The sequence below is a fragment of the Hirundo rustica genome, chromosome 15 (assembly GCF_015227805.2).
Source record: "Hirundo rustica isolate bHirRus1 chromosome 15, bHirRus1.pri.v3, whole genome shotgun sequence".
Taxonomy (NCBI): domain Eukaryota; kingdom Metazoa; phylum Chordata; class Aves; order Passeriformes; family Hirundinidae; genus Hirundo; species Hirundo rustica.
This window is the reverse complement of record NC_053464.1, coordinates 910467-928304: the sequence shown is the minus strand read 5'-3', so window position 1 is coordinate 928304 and position 17838 is coordinate 910467. Positions and strand designations below refer to the sequence as shown.

The 17838-nt window shown below is 58.2% G+C and overlaps 1 protein-coding gene across 6 annotated transcripts in view; it reads left to right on the top strand.

Annotated features, from left to right (window-relative positions):
- LOC120759782 (ankyrin repeat and fibronectin type-III domain-containing protein 1-like) overlaps nucleotides 1-17838 on the top strand; it is a 243601-nt gene that overhangs the window by 53333 nt on the left and 172430 nt on the right. Inside the window, exon 1 of one of the 6 annotated variants that reach the window (XM_040079399.2) lies at nucleotides 1020-1054. The exons of 3 other annotated variants lie outside the window; for them this stretch is intronic. Coding sequence is in view for 1 of the 3 variants with exons in the window: in XM_040079393.1 (XP_039935327.1) it covers nucleotides 6421-6476 (56 nt within the window). In the remaining 2 variants the exon portion in view is untranslated. Of the gene's footprint in view, nucleotides 1-1019; nucleotides 1055-3260; nucleotides 3279-6382; nucleotides 6477-17838 lie in introns of those variants that run through there. 2 more of the 6 variants (XM_040079397.2, XM_040079393.1) reach the window with 2 other exon arrangements.

Below are 17838 nucleotides of genomic sequence, written 5' to 3'. Positions count from 1 at the left end.
CTGATTCCTGCTTTAACATCTCCTCCACAGCTCCTCTTAAAAAACAGTTTATGTCTCTGCAAATTAAACCACTGTTTCGCTTATGAAGTGTTTCATTCCACTGGTAAGTGGAAGTGGGAAGCTGTGGCACCGCCGAGTGCGTGGCTGCAAACCCCAGCACAGCAGATTGTTAATGTGAAATTAGAGAGTTCAGCAATATCTTGGCAGATTGCCTCTGCTGCCTAATAGGAGGCACGGAGCTCCTCTGGGAGCCAGCTGGTGTGACAGCCCTGTCTGGAGGGCTGACCACTCATTCTTTGAGCAAGGAAGAGCCTGAGGGCTGTTCCATGTCCTTGGGGCAAAGGATTCAGCCCTTTCCTCCCCTTGTCCCAAGGCACCAGCACGAAAGCAGAGGCTGTAACTCAGGGAAGTGATGTGGGAGCTTGTGTTGCCTCTGCACCAGAGCTGCCTGTGCTTTCGGCCAGATGGGTCCCTCTCAGCCTGGTCCAGGCTGCCTGGGGTGCACTGGGGGGCTGGAATCCCCTCTGGAGTATCACTTTTTGGGCACAGATGGAAATGTTTATTGGAGCTGTCTGAGCTTTCAGGCATTGGTACCTTCAATGCCACCATCCCCAGCTTATCCAGAGTTTTCACGGTAGTGTTTCCTCCTGTTTATTTTCCAACTGCTGGCACTGTTGGGCTCACAGACCGAGCTCTGCAGCTTTGTTGGGAGCTTGACTCCCTGCCAAGAGCTGTGGCTCCTACCTTACCCCACCAGAGGGTTCTGCAGGAATGTGTGGTGTCCTTGGCTGTAGGGTGTCCCCCATGCAGCTGGAATGCTGGGGAACTCTGACTTGCTCCTTGGATTTTGTGTCCACCAGTCTGTCGAATCCCAGCATCGCTGCTCCTCTGCCCTCCCCACGGGTGGTGTGAGGAAGAGAGGGATTCAAATTAACGCCGCTCTTCCTCCCCACTCTTCCTGCTGCCCTCTCCAGCCCCCCCTCCTGTTGCCTTGACATAGCTCAGGAGCAGGTAGCATCACCGGGTGACCCCGCCGTGCTCCTCACGCTCCAAGGTGTGTGCCCCAGCCCGATTTCCTCCGGGAGAGCCGGTGCTGTGCTTTTTCCATAGCAGGGAAACAAGAGTTTGTCCCCTTCTGCTTCTCCTTCTCTGATCTCCCCCTCGGCTGCTTCCCGCTGCCTCCTGCCAGCTGCCTCTGCTCTCCCCCGGCTCATCTGACCTCCTTTGACGTGTTGCGTTTCACCGTGCTCGGTAACGGGGAGCCGATGGCAGATAAGAGGGGTGACGGTGTTAGCGGCTCCCGCCGCTCCGCGCAGAGCCAGCCGGCGGATGCTCTGCCCTCTCCGCAAGCCCATCGATTTGGGGAAGCGCCCTGGAGCCCTCCGCAGCTGCGGCGGAGCCCATCGGAGGGAGAAGGTGGGAGCCGGGGGAGGGTGGCTGCGCGGAGCAGTGCGTGAGCGGCTTCATTTCCCCGGCTGCGAGAGGGGAGCAGCCGCGCTGCCCGTGCCCGTGTGTGCCCGGCCGGGAGAAGGTGCCCCGGGGACCGTGTGCCCGCCCGGTGGAGGTGCCGGCAGGGTCCCCACGGCCCCGGGCCCCCCCGGGCATGGCCAGCCCCTGCTTTGTGTGCGGCTCTGCGGCTCGCCCTGCTCGCCGGGATGATCGTCAGCGCCCGGAGCGGGGAGCGGGCACTGGGGATGCTGCGAACAGATCTCGCCCCCCAAGAAGCGGGGACGGGGACAGGGACTGGGACTGGGACTGGGACTGGGACTCTGCCGGTCACAAGCAGCCGGCGGGGGCGGCCCCCGGGTGTCCCCGGGCCGTGCTCCGCGGGGCGCACCCGGCTGCTCAGGCATTTCATTTCTAGGGGAAAGCTGAGCCTGAGTCTCCAGGAAAAGCGAGAAAATAAAGGAGGAGGGAAGTGGAGGTCAGGACGGGCTTTCGGCAGTGGATGGCCATCCCTGGTGGCAAGGGGGCTGCTTGAAGGGGATGGCTCTAAGCAGGGAAATAGCAGTGAATGCAGGTTGTTTATTTTTTTAACATGGCATCCACACCGGAGGGATAAAAGGGTGTTCAGGGAGCTCGGGGCTCTGCCAGCTGAGTTACCACCAGTTGTCCTTGCTGTTTCCTCTCTTGGCGTGGCTGGGAGTCGCCGTCAGACATCCCTTCCCCTGGATATGCTTCGCTGACTTGATCTGGCTTTGCTCCGTGGGGCTGGAGCAAGGTTTGGGTGGTTTTTTTTCTGAAGCCCTTGTTTTTTCTCCGCCCAGCTGGCGTCAGGCGCCGAGGATGCAGCGACAAGTGCTCCTGACTAGGGGAGGGCTGGCAGGAGGATTTCCCTGCGGGTTCGCAGCATCCCCGTGTCTGCTGTCTGCTGTGGAAAGGCTTTGTGCTGGAGCGTGGGGAGCAGAGCTCACAGGTGACCTCTAACTGGATCAGCCTCGCTTGCTTTAAATGCCTGTTCCTCTCCTTGGGCTCAGGGGTTCGGTGACAGGCTGGAAAGTCGTGGTAGGTAGGTGCTGCTGGCAGCTGAGGGTGCCGTCTGCTCTGGAAAACAGGGAGGGAGGAAAACTGGTGGACTCTGAATAGCCTGGGGAAGAGCCAGTGGGGATCCTCTCCAAGCTGTAAGAACAGACCCTTTGGAAATCCATCCGAGCAGCCGATTTCTTGGGGTTTCTCATCGCGTCTGAGATCAAGCCCCATCCCCTTCCTCATTCGAGGGCCACCACAGCCACGCTGGGCCATCTACTCAAGAGGGCAGCTCCTCCACCTGCCCGGTGCCACTCGCCGTGGGGGCTCGCAGACCTCTGCCAGCGCTACCGAGGGACCCTTTCCAGCGTGCGCTTTTAGTTTTTCCTCTTCCTCCCTCGCTCAGCTCCGCAGCATCACATGAAGTACATGTGCAGCCGCCAGCTGCCCTGAGCTGGGACCTGCGCTGGGCTCAGGGAGACGGGACTTAGCACCCTCCAGATCTGAGGGCTCGCTGCAGCAGGCTGTGGACTGACCGAGTAACTCGTGGCTGATCTCCTCCTGCCCTGTGCCGGCTCCCTCCGGCCCCGCTCCCTCCCGGCGCCAAGGGCTGGCGCAGCACGGGGCGGCGGGCACGGCCGGTCTGTAGCATGCACGAGCGTGCAGAGGGACGCGGGGACGCCGGCACGAGCCATGGCCTCGTTCGGGAAGCTGACGGAATATTTCAGCCTGAGGAAGTCGAGGCCGGAGCTGCGCTCCAGGCGCTGGGGCCGGCGGAGCGGGAGCTGCTGCTGTAGTGTCACGGAGTGCAGGTACGGGGTGGCGGTGACCCGACCGTGCCGGTGCCCGGGGGCTGCGGGATGGGACGTGCAATCCTTGGTGCTTTGCTTTCTGTTTACCTCTCTTGGGGCTGGGAGGGGGCTGGGAGCACGTCGGGGGTCTGGAAGCATCACCCCGTTCCTGTCTGGGGTTCCCACAGGGCTCGTTGCTGCGGGATGTCTCTGGCAGGCTCTGTGACCTGGCATCTGTCTCCCTGCCCAGGGCACGTCCCAGGTGCTGGTGGCACATCTGGGGTGTCTGCTGGGTGACCACGTGCACCTGTACCTGCCTGCCTCTGCCTGGTGCTGTCTGCTGTGCCGCTGCACTGTCCCCTCATCAGAGCAGTGAGGTCACTGCACCAGAATCACCCTTCCCTCCACCTGCCCCATGCAAAGGTCTCTCTGCAGGGGCAGCAAGAAGTGGCTTCTCAGTGAAGTGGAATCTGTGTAGATGAGGTACTGCTGGAGCCTCCTGTCACGTAGGGAGGGTCTGGCAGCGGAGAGGGGAGCTCCTCTGGGCAGACAGACACACGCTTCGTCGGCAGCGCGTTTGGGGTATGGATTGATGAGGGGATCACTGTGGGGATGGGGAGGGTGGCATTTGGGCTGACTGGAGATCCTCTAGGAGCGTGTGAGCGCTCAGAGTTGCATTGGGGGGTTGCACACATCCTTGTTTTCCGTGTAAACACAGTTACTGCAATTAAGAAAATTGCTCTGTGCCTGGGTGGCTTCTCCTTGGGTGTTTTGTGTAGCCTGTGGGACGGGGCTGGCCCTCGGTGCTGCTCTGGGCTCTTCCCCCTTTGTGTGGGCTCAGCCTGAGCAGTGTGCCCCCAGATCTCCTGCTGACCTGCACACGGTGCCTCCCTGCCGCTGTGGGCTGTAGGTCTGCGCAGGGACACACATGGCAAAAAAAACACCGAGGTGTTCGCTTACCTTCCTCCCTGGTTGTTGAGCGCTTTGTACTCTGTAAAGGTAATTAAAATATCTACCGATTCTAATGAAGTTGGAGCCCCTCCTGCTGCTGCCCGTGTTGCAGCTGTGACAGTGAGGCGTGCACAGCCGCCGCTGTCTCCCCTCTTCCCTCGGTGGCTGAAGAGGAGTCGCCTCTTCCCCGCTCACTCGTTTCTTGGGAAACATTCCTGGCAGAGCCAGGAGCTTTGTTCTGCTCCTTTTTGGCGTTGTGGACAGAAAGCCTGGTTTCTGCCCTCAGGTGTTTGCTGTCCTGGTGTGGAGCTGGGTGTGAGGAAGGTCTGTTGTCCAGGTGCTGCTGAACGCAGTACGTGCCTGGGGTTTGCTGTGTGCAGCCAAGCGTGTGCCCGTGCCTGGCCCAAGCGAGAGGAGGAGGTGCCACCCCCGTGCACAGGGTGCTGTGGTCCTGCACCTTGGGGTTTGGGGTGAGTTGGGCGGTTTCCTCTGTGCTGGGAGATGTCATGGTGCCTCCCTAGCTCTGGGATGTGAGCCACACGTCAGCCGCACTCAAGGGGCTTTTGATGGTGTGTAGTTCCCGTACCAAATTTTCCAGGGGATGCTGGCTATGGATGTGGGACTCTGAGCAGCCTGCTCTGGTGGAAGGCATCCCTGTCCATGGCAGAGTGGAACAGGAGGAGCTTTAAGGCCCCTTCAACCCAAACCATTCTGTGTCCAAGTTGTCTCCTCATGCAGGACTGTGGCTCACTGTGCATCAGACGTGGCCACCAGGGCCACTGCCTGTCAGGGCTCAGCTCCGTGTGGGGCTGGGGGACCCTCTGCCCGCAAGCAGAGATGCTGTGTGTGCCCAGGTGCTCTGGTGTGGCCAAGCTCGAGTTGCACAGAGCTGTGGTCTGCCTGTTTCATCCCCTGGGCCATGCAGCTGCTCCAGGACAGCTCCTCTGGGCTGGATCCGAGTGAGTTGACAGATTTCCTGGTGTCCCTGACCCCACAGTGACAGGGCTCGAGTGTACCTGTGGATACTGAGCCCATTCCCTTGATTGCTGTGCTTGATTGTGAAAGTTAAACCAAGTGTTGATTGAAGCGTGGGGTGCTTTGAAATCAGTGTCACTTCTCACCCCAGCTGCTTGAGCTCCTGCCTTGTTTACCCCCTCTCCCTCTTGGGCAATGTCCGTACCTTGAGAAGCCCCAGGAAATCTCCATGGCCGAGATCCAAGGGCCAGCACAATGCAGCTGCTGCCATGTCTGGCCCTGCCCCTGCTCTAGATGGTGCTTCTTCCAGCTCTGTCCATCAGCTTTCTGCTTTTCCTTCATTCCTTCACTCAGCTGTGGGCAAGCGAAGCGTGGAGGTAAGATCCTCAGCTGCCACACTTCCACGTGCATGGATGTGCCAGAGATCCTGCAGCCCAGGTTCAGCAGGGGGATGTCTAAGAGTCCTCAGCACAGCCCTGGCCCGGTCCTGCTCCGGGCAGCCAGGCTCCCACCACGCCTCCCAGGGCTGGATAATCCCCTGGGAGCACAGGGAAAAGACGTAGGCAGGTACTCAGTCGAGAGCATGCACTGACTGGAGTTATTAAATTCTAAATATAGTGGTCCCACGCATTCTCCTAGGACCTAACAGAAATCAGCAGGTGTGCAGTTACGGTTTTAAATAATATTCCTGCATTTTTAAACTACGCCTCCAGACAGAGCAACATGAGTGAGCTGGGATGAGTAAGTCTGCCGGGCTTGAGAATTTGTGGGCTCAGACTTGCGTGCAGAAGCGGAACCCAGCAGGAGATCATCTCACTCGAGATGCTTCTGGGCAAAGGCGCTGCTTGCAGGAGCTCTTCAGCCTCTGCCCTCCTGCTCTGCCCCCACCTGTGGCACAGTGTCCTGATCTGTCCCTGTGCTGTGCCAGCTGGAGCCCCCTCCGGCCTGAGCCCTGTGCTCAGGAGGGGCTGTGGCAGGGCTGCCTCCTGTTATTACATCCATCACCTGGGCAGTTGCCCTGCGCTGGGAGGCCCCAGGTGTGACAAGGTGGGGATCAGGGCGTCACCTGTGCAGCTGCACTGGGACAGGGCCTGGCAGAGTGTGAGTGAACACCCCAGCCCAGCCTAGGGGAGGAGCTGATTGATTTGCAGCAATTTTTTTCCGTCTAGCAGGGGCAGTGATGGCTGAATGAGGAGCCCCAGGTGACAGGCTCCGGAGCAGGGCTGCTTTGTGAGGGATGAAAGCCCGGAGCATTGCGGGGATGCGAGGATTTGTCTGGAGATCCGGGTGCAGGTGCCTGTGGGTGAAGCACAGGAGGGGCTGGGGGTGCTTGCTGAGGTCTGGGGGGTTCTTCCTTGTGTTATCTTGTGGTGCCAGCATTGAGGTGCTTGTGCCCAGCTCTGTGTGCTGTCTGCAAGGGCACAGAGGATCCGCTCTGGGATGGAGGAGAAATGGAAGGGAAAGGCAAGTTATACTAAATTCCTCCTCTTTCAGTGAGCTAATTGTAAACTGAGAGGTCTGGACAACTGATTTTGGGTTCCTGCAGCTCTGGCAAAGTGGATGAGAACGTCACTGCTGTGTTGCTGTGCTGTCACCGGGCTGAGAGCACGGCCCTGCCCCGCTGTGAGCGTGCCAGGGAGGCTCCAGGGTGGGCAGGAACTCTCTGGAGCAGGATGGCACTTCCCAGGCTGCCGTTTGCTGCCAGGGCTGCTTAGCAGTGAGCCAGCCTGGCAGGGCGCTGGGCTGGGACCCTGGGAGGACAGGGATCATCCTGTGTAAGAGCTGAGGGGTGTGGGAGAATATCTCAAGGACATTCTTGGAGTTGCTCTCAGTCTGGGTGCAATGCAGGAAAGCAGAAGTGCCTGAGAATGCCGTTTGTACCACCACAGAGGTGACCTGCAACAATAACTAATGCATTTTAAAAAAAGTGTTCAAAATCCCCACTGAAAGTCATTAAAAATCCCGAGTCCTGTCCAGGGGTGGCTTTTGAGAGAAATTTTCTTTTCTAGGCAGGGACTTGTGGATTGATTTCAGTGGCTTCCACTGTTGGCCTAGGGCTGTTCTGAGGTAGCTCCGTTCCCTGCCTTCAGGAAGTTGATGCCTGTTTCCTCTTGGCCCTCTCCCCTCCCCTGTGGTCCCCAGAACCCCACATGGTCCCCACAGAAGGGATTTGATAAGCTCAGGAAATCGCTGCCTAGTTATGGAAAAGATATTCAGGATGGGGGAATAGAGGGGGAGATTTGTGCCTGGGTTTGGATCCTGCATCCTGCTCCTGCAGGACACCTTCAGCCCTGGAGGCAGCAGAGCTGACAACCCCCAAAACCTGGGGGTGAAGGCCTTATGTCCTCAGTGGGCTCCAGGAGAGGAGCTTTTCTCTGGCTTGGAGTGGTGAAAACTCAGCATGGAGAAGGGGGAGGAGAGGAGTTTGCCTGTGCTGGGCCTGCAAGGTGGCAGCTTTAGGGTTCTGCTGCCATTTTTCTCCCAATACCTGAGTTGAAAGTTGGTGTTAATTAACAATAAATTAGATTATGTAAGAATTAAATTACTTAAAAATTCCAGCTTGCCGGGCCCGTTTTTGCCCGTGTCATTAGATAATCTCCAGCTGAAGAAGGGGTGCTCAGGGTGCTGCTCCATCTTTGCACTCCGGGGGGTCAGAGGTGGGTCCAGGCGTTCCTGTTGCTCCCAGGGTCAGAGCCTGTCCCACGCCCTGTGGGAAGCTGGAACAAGGAGCTCTTTTTGCCACGGGGACCTGTTACTTCCACTCCTTTAGGGGCCTTTTCCTGATATCCTGCTCCATGTCCTTGCTGTGCGGTGTGATGGGCTTTGAGGTGGGGAGGGGTAGTGGGGAATGTTTTCCTGGCAGGATTGTGCTTAGTTGTTTTTTGGTGCTTAAAAATATCTCCTCAGCTCTGACAGCACGTCTGTGTTCAAGCACACGGTTGTGATGGGGACAGGAGGAGCTGGCAGGTTTTGGGGCTGGGAAATTGCACTGAGGGAACAGCTCCCGTGTTAGCAGCACACGGCGTGAGACAGGTAAAGATGGCACGTAAAGATGCCCGAAGGGGTGACTCTGGGGGGCTCTCCTGCGTGGCTGAGAGTTGGACTGACTTTTCCTACTTTGTTCTTGGCGCATTTTGAACAAACCCTTTCTGCTTCCAAATGACACGTCCATATGGAAAGACATCTGCATTTTAAAGGAGAGAGCTAGCGAGGAACTTGGATGTGCTGTGGGTTAAGTGGAAAGTAAGTTTCCATTTAGAATTAGTCAATAAGGTGTTTGTGACACTTGTACTCCAGGCTTCCCGCTGCTCACACCTCCCTTGCCTGCTGAGATGCCATCAGGAAAATGCGTGTGGCTGCATGGATTCCTGGTTTTTGCTGCAACAGATCATTGTAACCTGTGAACAAATCGATGTCCATCGCCACTGCATGGAAGTGGTCAGTGCTGGCACTAGAAGTCCTCAATCCAGTGTTAGTGACTCAGTCTGTGCCTGCTTCACAGAGGTGCTGAGCATCCATTAATCCTCTTAACTGGAACAGCCTCAGCACTTTTGCAGCTTGGCTGGGTGAGAAAGAGGGAGAGAACTTCGGGAGCTGGAGAGTTCAGCCTCATTCAGCTGGAGGCTGGGAATGTGGTGACGGGTTTTGGGGTGCCTGAGGCTGCACAGCTCTGTGTGGGGCTGTTTTCAAGGGCAGCCTGTGTTCTCTTGGGTGAGGCTTGTTTGGAATGATGCTCCAAAGACTGGAGTCCCTCTGCCACAGAGACAGGCTGAGAGCTGGGGAAGGCTCTGAGGAGACCTTAGAGCCCCCTTCCAGTGCCAAAAGGGGGATTATAAAAAGAGGGAGAACAACCTTCTACATGTGCAGACAGTGACAGGACAAGGGAGAATGGTGTTAAACTACAAGGAGGGAGATTTAGGTTAGATTTTGGGAAGGAATTGTTCCCTGGGAGGGTGGGCAGGCCCTGGCACAGGGTGCCCAGAGCAGCTGTGGCTGCCCCTGGATCCCTGGCAGTGCCCAAGGCCAGGCTGGACACTGGGGCTTGGAGCAGCCTGGACAGGGGAAGGTGTCCCTGCCATGGCAGGAGTGGAACCAGATGGGCTCTAAGGCTCCTTCCAACCCAAACCATTCCATGATCCTGGGCTGTTTCCACCTGCCCTGTGTGGTTGTGCCAGCCACTTCAGCTCACACAGTTGCCCCATCTCTCTAGGTGCTGGTGTCTGTGGTGAGTTGCAGGACTGAGCCTTCCTCCCCTCTCCTCTGTGCCATCCTCTGCCCAGGCTGTGTCCCCGGTGTCTCCTGACAATGACAAGCTGTCAGACATGAACGACTATGAGCAGAGTGGCAGTGCCACGGGAGGAAATGATGTTTAGCTTTTGCTTGATTGAGCTGCCTGGGTTTTGTATATTAAACCCATAGAAGCCTTTTGGCTTTGTTCTCCCAGCTGTTTGCAGTACCGTGCCTGGGATCTGTCAGGAAGGGGCTTGGGGAGCAGCACGGAGAAGAAAACTGTCTCCCCATCAAACCTGACCTTGCAAGGAGCCTCTCCACCAAACCTTGCCTTATCCTGGTTCTCTGTGATTTCTGTGCACTGGGTGCATTCCCAGTTCCAGCCCCATTGATGTGGTCTCAGCACCACAGAGTTCCTGCTCTCGCTCTGGGCTGTGGCTCTGTCCCCTCCTCTGCTGTTGGGGTGCAGGGGGAGGTGATGTGGACAGAGTCAGGGATGCTCTGGGCCTCTGCCTCTTTCTGCTCCTCAAAAACCTGCTCCCGTGGCTGTAGCAGGATGTTTAAGATGTAGCCCATAAAAGTGCTTGTATGTGTGGCCTAGGAGCTGGTGGGGAAAGCCTCCTGGATCTGACAGACTGGAAAAGCACATCCGAGCTCTCAGCCTCATCTTTTTGGGGTTTGGGGCCACGTTTGAGCTGAAGCCAAGGCTTGCACACAGCGTTCTCCATTTCTGCCCGGCTTCCGGTTTCCTTTGAAAGCCAATCTTTGGGACAGGAGATGAGCTTGGGAGCTGCCTAATTTCTGCACAAGCTGAAGCTCATCTTTGCCTGGATTAGGCAGAAAAAGATGAATGGACATCCTTTATTTTGGAGTGGTGGTTGGATGGGGTAGTGGGAGGAAGGGAACGAAACTGGCATTGAAGGGAGTTACAGACGGAGCGTGACTGCAGGAGCCGGCTCTTTCAGCAGAAAGCCTTGGCCTGTGAGTCACACTTTGCTCGAAAGGCTGTTGGATTCCTAATTCCCACTGTCTGGGCACTGAGTCACAGCTGGCTGGGGGCGCAGGTAGGAAACAGAAGCACCGGCAATCCACCCCGGGATCTGCTCGGGGAGAGAAGGGAGGAGGGGATTCCAGGGAGCAGCGGGAATGTTAGCAGCTTCTGAGGGAAGCGCTGCCCGGGATGGGGAACATTCTGAATGGCCTTGTTGCTGGTTCCCTTCTCTTCCTGCTCCTGGCAGTGCAGAGCAGTCCCTGCGGAGTGGGGGGACACTGGGCGGCCCCCAGGATGTGGGGGGGACACCGGGCAATCCCTGGGGTGTGTGGGGACCCTGGGAGCCCGCAGGGTGCAGGGTGCTGGGCAGCCCAGGTTCAGGCGCGGGTGGCAGGGGTGGCTTTGTCACTCTGCTCCGGGTGGCAGTGGGAGCTGGGGGGGCCCTGCCAGGCGCAGGGCAGCTGTGGGGTGCTGCCTGCCCCATAACAGCTGGGAAATGTCCCGCCGCAGCAGCATCACCTGGGGGTGAAGGGAAGGGCCTTGGTGTCCTTGTGTGGCGTGGGGACAGCGGAAGGATGGAAGCGGCAGAGCTGTGAGTGCCTGTGGGAGGGTGGCAGAGCCCGGGAGCAGGGAGGAGATGCCACTGGGATTTGGAGGCACAGAATATCCTGTATCCACCCCCCTGGTGCAGGAGCCCGGCACCCTCCTGCAGGGAGCTTTGGGTGGGTTATGTCCTTCAAAGAGCCCTCCTAGGAGGAGAGGGGTGCTCCAGGGAGAGCACCCAGCTGAGGCTGTCCTGCAGGAGGGGGCTCTGGGAGAGCTGGCGAGGAAGGGAGAGGGGATAGATCGACAAAAGAGATTTTCTCTGGACCCAGGAAGAAGCATTTCAAAGAGGAAAGGAAAAAAGGACGCTACTGTTGGGAATATTTCAAATGGGAAAAACTAGAATACTTACTTTAATAATTAAAACATTTTTTCCCCCACAAAAAATCCGTGGGGTTTTTTTTTTTTTCCTGTAGGAATTGTTGGCAATTATACAAATTGATGCAAGATATTTTCAGTTTGCATTTTCGGATTTTTAGATGGAAAGAATGCAGAGGGGAATAAGCAGCTCCTCCTGGTTCCCTGGCTGTAGCAGCCCCTGGGTGTGGGTGCTGCTGCCTGGAGCATCCATGTGCTTCCACAGGTGTTTGGAAGCCACTGGAGCTGGCATTTGTTCCTGTTGGCTGCTTGGATGCTCCGGGCCCTGTGTGCAGGATTTGTGTGGCTGTCTCTGGTACATCTATGTGTTGGCTGCAAATCCATGTTTGTAGAAAAACTGGAAAGATCCGGTGCATTTTTATGTTGCTTTAAAGAACAAATAGATAAAAATTTATCACAGAATCTCAGGATGGTTTGGGCTGGAAGGGAGCTTTCAGCTCACCTCGTTCCAACCTCATGGGCAGGGACACCTTTCCCATCCAAGCTGGCATTGGATGCTTCCAGGGATGGAGCAGGCACAAGCTCTTCACTGAGAGAGTGGGAGGATATTCCATCTGAGGGTTTTAGGGGAAGTTTTTCCTGCAGCAGGGATGTGTCTCCCCTGGCAGAACCTGGCTCTGCCTTTCCTCTGCGGGTGCTGAGCGGCAGAATCCCTGGAAGCGCTGAAAAAATGTGTGGATGTGGCACTCGAGGGCATGGCAAATGGTGCTGGTTGTTGGATTTTATAATCTCAGGGGTCTTTTCCGACCTTGATGATTCTGTGATTCTCCAGACAGCCTGGTAGCTGAAACTGTGCCAGGGTTCTGGTCTGCAAATAGGAAGTTTTTGGGCTCTGCTTCCTTGCCCCCCATGGCCACCCCCAGCCCAGCCCCGTGGGTCGGTGCCTGCTGTGCCATGGGGCCCTGGGGCTGGCTGGGACCCAGCCCTGGCTCTGCCCTGGAGGAGTTCTGTCCCCAGTGCTGCTGCCCAGGCTGGCCTTCCTCTGGGCTGTTTGGGGCTGTCTGCTCCTGTTCTTCCCCTCACAAGACAGATAAAATCCATGATCCCGGCCACGAACAGCTGCTGGGCTTTGCCAGAGCTCTGCTCCCAGCTCCCCTCACCCCCCATTGCTCCTGCACTGAAAACCCTCTTTTTAAGGAATTTTACTGTGATACACTGGGAGCAAAACAGATTTTTTCTGTTCAATGAGCTTGTCTCTGTGACCATGGTGGTGACCTGCCTCTTGTGCTTCAGAGCAAAATGCCAAACAGCCCAAGGCTCTGCTGGAAAGGTGGTGCCCAGGAAGGTTTAAAACAACAACATGCCTATGACTGATTATAAATCTGCTTTTTGACCAAAACACTTATGAATAATTATTTTTGCCAGGGATTAATAGTCAGGGATGGACCAGCTTGGCCCCTGTTTACCTCCAGTGCTGGAAAACTTGGTCATGCTGCAGAAATTATAGGATTTCAAGCAAACCAAGCAGCTCCACCCGCTGTCTGGTGCGTCTTTCTGTGCTGGAGCACGTCAAATCCAGGCCTGAAGCATCTCCCCTGTGGTTGTCAGGAGCAGCAGTATCCTTTCCAGGATGATCTCAGCAGCTTTTTGTCTCCTCTGCCGTGTGACTTGGATTTTGAAGCAAAAGGAGAGACCAGTCCTGTGTCATGAGACTGGGAGCAGGACCAGGAGCTGGGGGTTGTGATGCAGCAGCACCTCGGCTCCAGTCCTGCTCCAGGGATTCTCTTGGGAGTGCAGGGTTGATGGGAGGAGGGCAGGAGGTGGGTGCTGGAGGTGACTGTGATGAACCCCTTCACATCCTCCCTGAAAGGTGTTTCTAAATGCAAAGGAGCCAGTTAAGGTTATTTATCTTGTAAATTAACCAACCTTTTAACATCGAGCCTGATGTTTGTCATCCTCTACTTGTGCTTCATTAGCTTTTGTCTCCAAAATGTTTTGGAAGAGACAGGAGATGCATAAACACCACAGAAGAAAAGCCTGGAGCCAGGGCACAAGGGCTGTGCTGGCCCTGGCAGGTGACGGGTGTGGGTCCAGCTGGGGGGCACCGAGGGTCTGCCATTCATAGCCGAGAGCTGTTCTGCTGCTCTGCCCTGCCCTGCCCTGCCCTGCTCTGCCCTGCCCTGCTCTGCCCTGCCCTGCTCTGCCCTGCCCTGCCCTGCCCTGCCCTGCCCTGCCCTGCTCTGCCCTGCCCTGCTCTGCCCTGCCCTGCCCTGCCCTGCTCTGCCCTGCTCTGCCCTGCCCTGCCCTGCCCTGCTCTGCCCTGCCCTGCCCTGCCCTGCCCTGCCCTGCCCTGCCCTGCCCTGCCCTGCTCTGCTCTGCCCTGCTCTGCCCTGCCCTGCTCTGCCCTGCCCTGCCCTGCCCTGCTCTGCCCTGCCCTGCTCTGCCCTGCCCTGCCCTGCTCTGCCCTGCTCTGCCCTGCTCTGCCCTGCCCTGCCTTGCTCTGCCCTGCCCTGCCCTGCTCTGCCCTGCTCTGCCCTGCCCTGCCCTGCTCTGCCCTGCTCTGCCCTGCCCTGCTCTGCCCTGCCCTGCCCTGCTCTGCTCTGCCCTGCTCTGCTCTGCCCTGCTCTGCTCTGCCCTGCTCTGCCCTGCTCTGCCCTGCCCTGCTCTGCCCTGCTCTGCTCTGCCCTGCTCTGCTCTGCTCTGCCCTGCCCTGCCCTGCCCTGCCCTGCTCTGCCCTGCCCTGCTCTGCCCTGCCCTGCCCTGCCCTGCCCTGCCCTGCTCTGCCCTGCCCTGCTCTGCCCTGCTCTGCCCTGCCCTGCTCTGCCCTGCTCTGCCCTGCTCTTCTCTGCCCTGCTCTGCTCTGCCCTGCTCTGCTCTGCCCTGCTCTGCCCTGCTCTGCTCTGCCCTGCTCTGCCCTGCCCTGCTCTGCCCTGCCCTGCCCTGCCCTGCCCTGCCCTGCTCTGCTCTGTTCTGCCCTGCCCTGCCCTGCCCTGCCCTGCCCTGCTCTGCTCTGTTCTGCTCTGCCCTGCCCTGCCCTGCTCTGCTCTGCCCTGCCCTGCTCTGCTCTGCTCTGCCCTGCCCTGCCCTGCCCTGCCCTGCCCTGCTCTGCTCTGCTCTGCTCTGCCCTGCCCTGCTCTGCCCTGCTCTGCTCTGCTCTGCCCTGCCCTGCTCTGCCCTGCTCTGCCCTGCTCTGCTCTGCCCTGCCCTGCTCTGCTCTGCCCTGCTCTGCCCTGCCCTGCCCTGCCCTGCTCTGCCCTGCCCTGCCCTGCTCTGCCCTGCCCTGCCCTGCTCTGCCCTGCCCTGCTCTGCCCTGCCCTGCCCTGCCCTGCCCTGCCCTGCTCTGCCCTGCCCTGCCCTGCTCTGCTCTGCCCTGCCCTGCCCTGCCCTGCCCTGCTCTGCCCTGCCCTGCCCTGCCCTGCCCTGCTCTGCCCTGCCCTGCTCTGCCCTGCCCTGCCCTGCCCTGCCCTGCCCTGCTCTGCCCTGCCCTGCCCTGCCCTGCTCTGCTCTGCCCTGCCCTGCCCTGCCCTGCCCTGCCCTGCTCTGCCCTGCCCTGCCCTGCCCTGCTCTGCCCTGCCCTGCCCTGCCCTGCCCTGCCCTGCCCTGCCCTGCTCTGCCCTGCTCTGCCCTGCCCTGCCCTGCCCTGCTCTGCCCTGCCCTGCCCTGCCCTGCTCTGCCCTGCCCTGCCCTGCCCTGCCCTGCTCTGCCCTGCTCTGCCCTGCCCTGCCCTGCCCTGCCCTGCTCTGCCGTGCTCTGCCCTGCTCTGCCCTGCCCTGCCCTGCCCTGCCCTGCTCTGCTCTGCTCTGCCCTGCTCTGCCCTGCCCTGCCCTGCTCTGCCCTGCCCTGCTCTGTCCTGCCCTGCCCTGTCCTGCCCTGTCCTGCCCTGCTCTGTCCTGCCCTGCCCTGTCCTGCCCTGTCCTGCCCTGCTCTGCCCTGCCCTGCCCTGCCCTGCCCTGCTCTGCCCTGCCCTGCCCTGCCCTGCTCTGCCCTGCTCTGCCCTGCCCTGCCCTGCCCTGCTCTGCCCTGCCCTGCCCTGCTCTGCCCTGCCCTGCTCAGAACCCTCCTCTCTGCCCCTTTGTGCTCCCAACCACGCTTTGCTGTGTCTCTCCTGCCTCGGGGTGCTGCGTTCCTGGGGGGCACATCCTGCTTGTGAGCTGACTTTCAGCATGGAAGGAGCTTCCTTCTGCATCTCAAACACCCTTCTTTGTAAGCCTCAGGCCTATTCTTTCTGGACAGTGATCCCTGAGCATCCCAGATGCCTTTGCCATGCTGTCTGCTTCACCTGGATGGCATAGCCTGGCTGTGAGCACGGAGACCCTGGGACAGTCACCACACTGCTCCCTGAGCATGCAGGTCACGTTCTGGAGCTGCCAGGAGGGAGGATGCTCATCTGCTCCATTGTTGTGCTGCGGTTCATTTCACCTTTGTCTGCCATCTCTCCCCATGTGTCAGAGAGAACTCCATGAGCAGGATAAATGTTCATGTTCCATGAATACTCCTGCTTCTTTCCCTGGCCCTAGGGAATTTTTGTCTTTGGACTTTTCGTTGTGCAGGTGCAGCTCCAGCAGATCTGAGCTGGGCTCTGCCAGAGCCTTCCCAAGTGCCTGGTGCTTGCCCAGCCGCTGTTAACGGGGTGTGATCAGGGCAGCAGGATGGCAGGGAGTGCACAGGGCTCCTCTCACCTGCATGATGTTGAGGGGACGGTCTGGTGGCACCACAGGGGCAGAGAGCGACAGTGGGCAGGGAGACCACCAGCAAGGACCTCGTGGGGTCCTCCTGGGCTGGGGAGTGGAGGGAGCATCCTCCTGGCTGGGGATGTCATTCACTGCCTGCAACAGAGGTGGAAAAAAAGGTTCTTTTAACAAAGAAACCAACATACTTTTGAACGAATGAATGGCAGTGTCTGGCTCCAATGTAATTCCTTATCGGTTCAACAATTGGATTCCAGTGAATGGTGAGATGGAGGCGTTGCTACAAAACACAGCCACAGCTCATAGTTTGAATGCTGACGTGAAGGGTTTGTGTTTTTTCACCTTGTTTCCCCGGGGATGGCTTTGCCCAGCTCGGCATGCCAGGATGGTGTCGTGGTGCCAGGGGTGAGTAGCAGCAGCAGCTCTTTAGCACTGGGGAAACACCTGCTGGGGGGGAGGCTGTGGGCAGTGGCTGGTGTGACACCAGCTGTCACACACCCAAGAACTCAGGGCTTTTCAGGCAGCACCTGCCACAAAAAGAACTTTCGGCCCTTTTCAGGCCCGTTTGGTACTCGGCTCTCAACCTCCTGGGTGCTGGGAGCAGGGCTGGGCTTCAGGCACAGGGGGAAATGCTGCTGAATGCTCCTCCAGGCGGCTCTGGAATGTTTTCCTGGGGGCTGCCCTCAGCACAAGGGGGGTGTGACCCCCTGTCCTGCCTTCCCACACCCCTCTGGATCAAAGTGCAGTTTGTAGTGACAGGAGCAGTTATTCCCTGGATGCCGGCAGTGTTTAGTTCAGCACTCAGGTGATGGCCCCACTGCAGAGATGCTCTGCAAGCCGGAGAGGTGGCAGGAGAAGAAGCTTTTGAGAACCAGCTGGTGGAAATCGTGGTATTTACCAGCTCACAGCTGAGCCTGGGAAGGTATTTTTATAGCTTCATGTGGTTGCTTTTCTCCTTTTCTGAACTTGCACACTGAATGCTGTTCTGGGTTTTGTTTTGCTTTGAAACAGTCTCACAGTCAGATGAAAGATGCTCTGTTTCAGCTCTCATTTTCCACTCTTCACACACATACACCAGCCAGCCAGAAAGGAAGGTGTTTTGTTTGGGTGTTTTTTTGAATGTGAAGGGAAGATTTCTCAGTGATTTTCTCTGGCTTTGTCATCCACAGGGTCACTGGAAATAGTGCCAGTGACTCACGGGTTTGCTCACAGCTGATGAGGTTTGCAGAGAAAACTGGTGATTTGAGCAGGTGAGGATGCCCTGCGAAGGCTCTGCTCTGCCAAAATCCTCAGGCACTGGTTTCCAAGGCTACTCTGTGTGTTACCAGTTGACTTCTTCCTCTCACGCTCCCTCCCTTGGCTTCACCTTCACGCTGCTGTGTGATCCCCTTAAATTGCATTCCCTGCCCTCCAAAGGGCCCTGCCACTGCTTTGGGTGTTGGACTGCACTGAAGCACATCCCAGGGGCTGCTGCCGCTGCTGCCTCGTGCTTCTGTCCAGAAGAGCTTCTGGGGCACAACAGCCTCCTGTGCTTCCCCTCTCCTCCTGCTGCTGCCTTCTGCAGAGCCCCTCTGCAGAAACCAGCTGAGGTAGATGTTGTCTCCTGCTGCTGTTGGGATGGGGATGGAGAAGATCCTTGATCAAATCTGCTCAGCCCTGTGGCTCACAGCCGAGCGCTGTGCACTCCTGGGGTGTCAGAGGCACAGCTGTGCCGTGCCCCAGGCTTTGGGAGCTGGGCTGGCCCGGCTGCAGCCCAGCCTGGTGGAGTGTCCTAGCTGCTTCCTTCAGGAGCCCGTTCTGTGTGTGCCCTGGGTGGGGACACAGA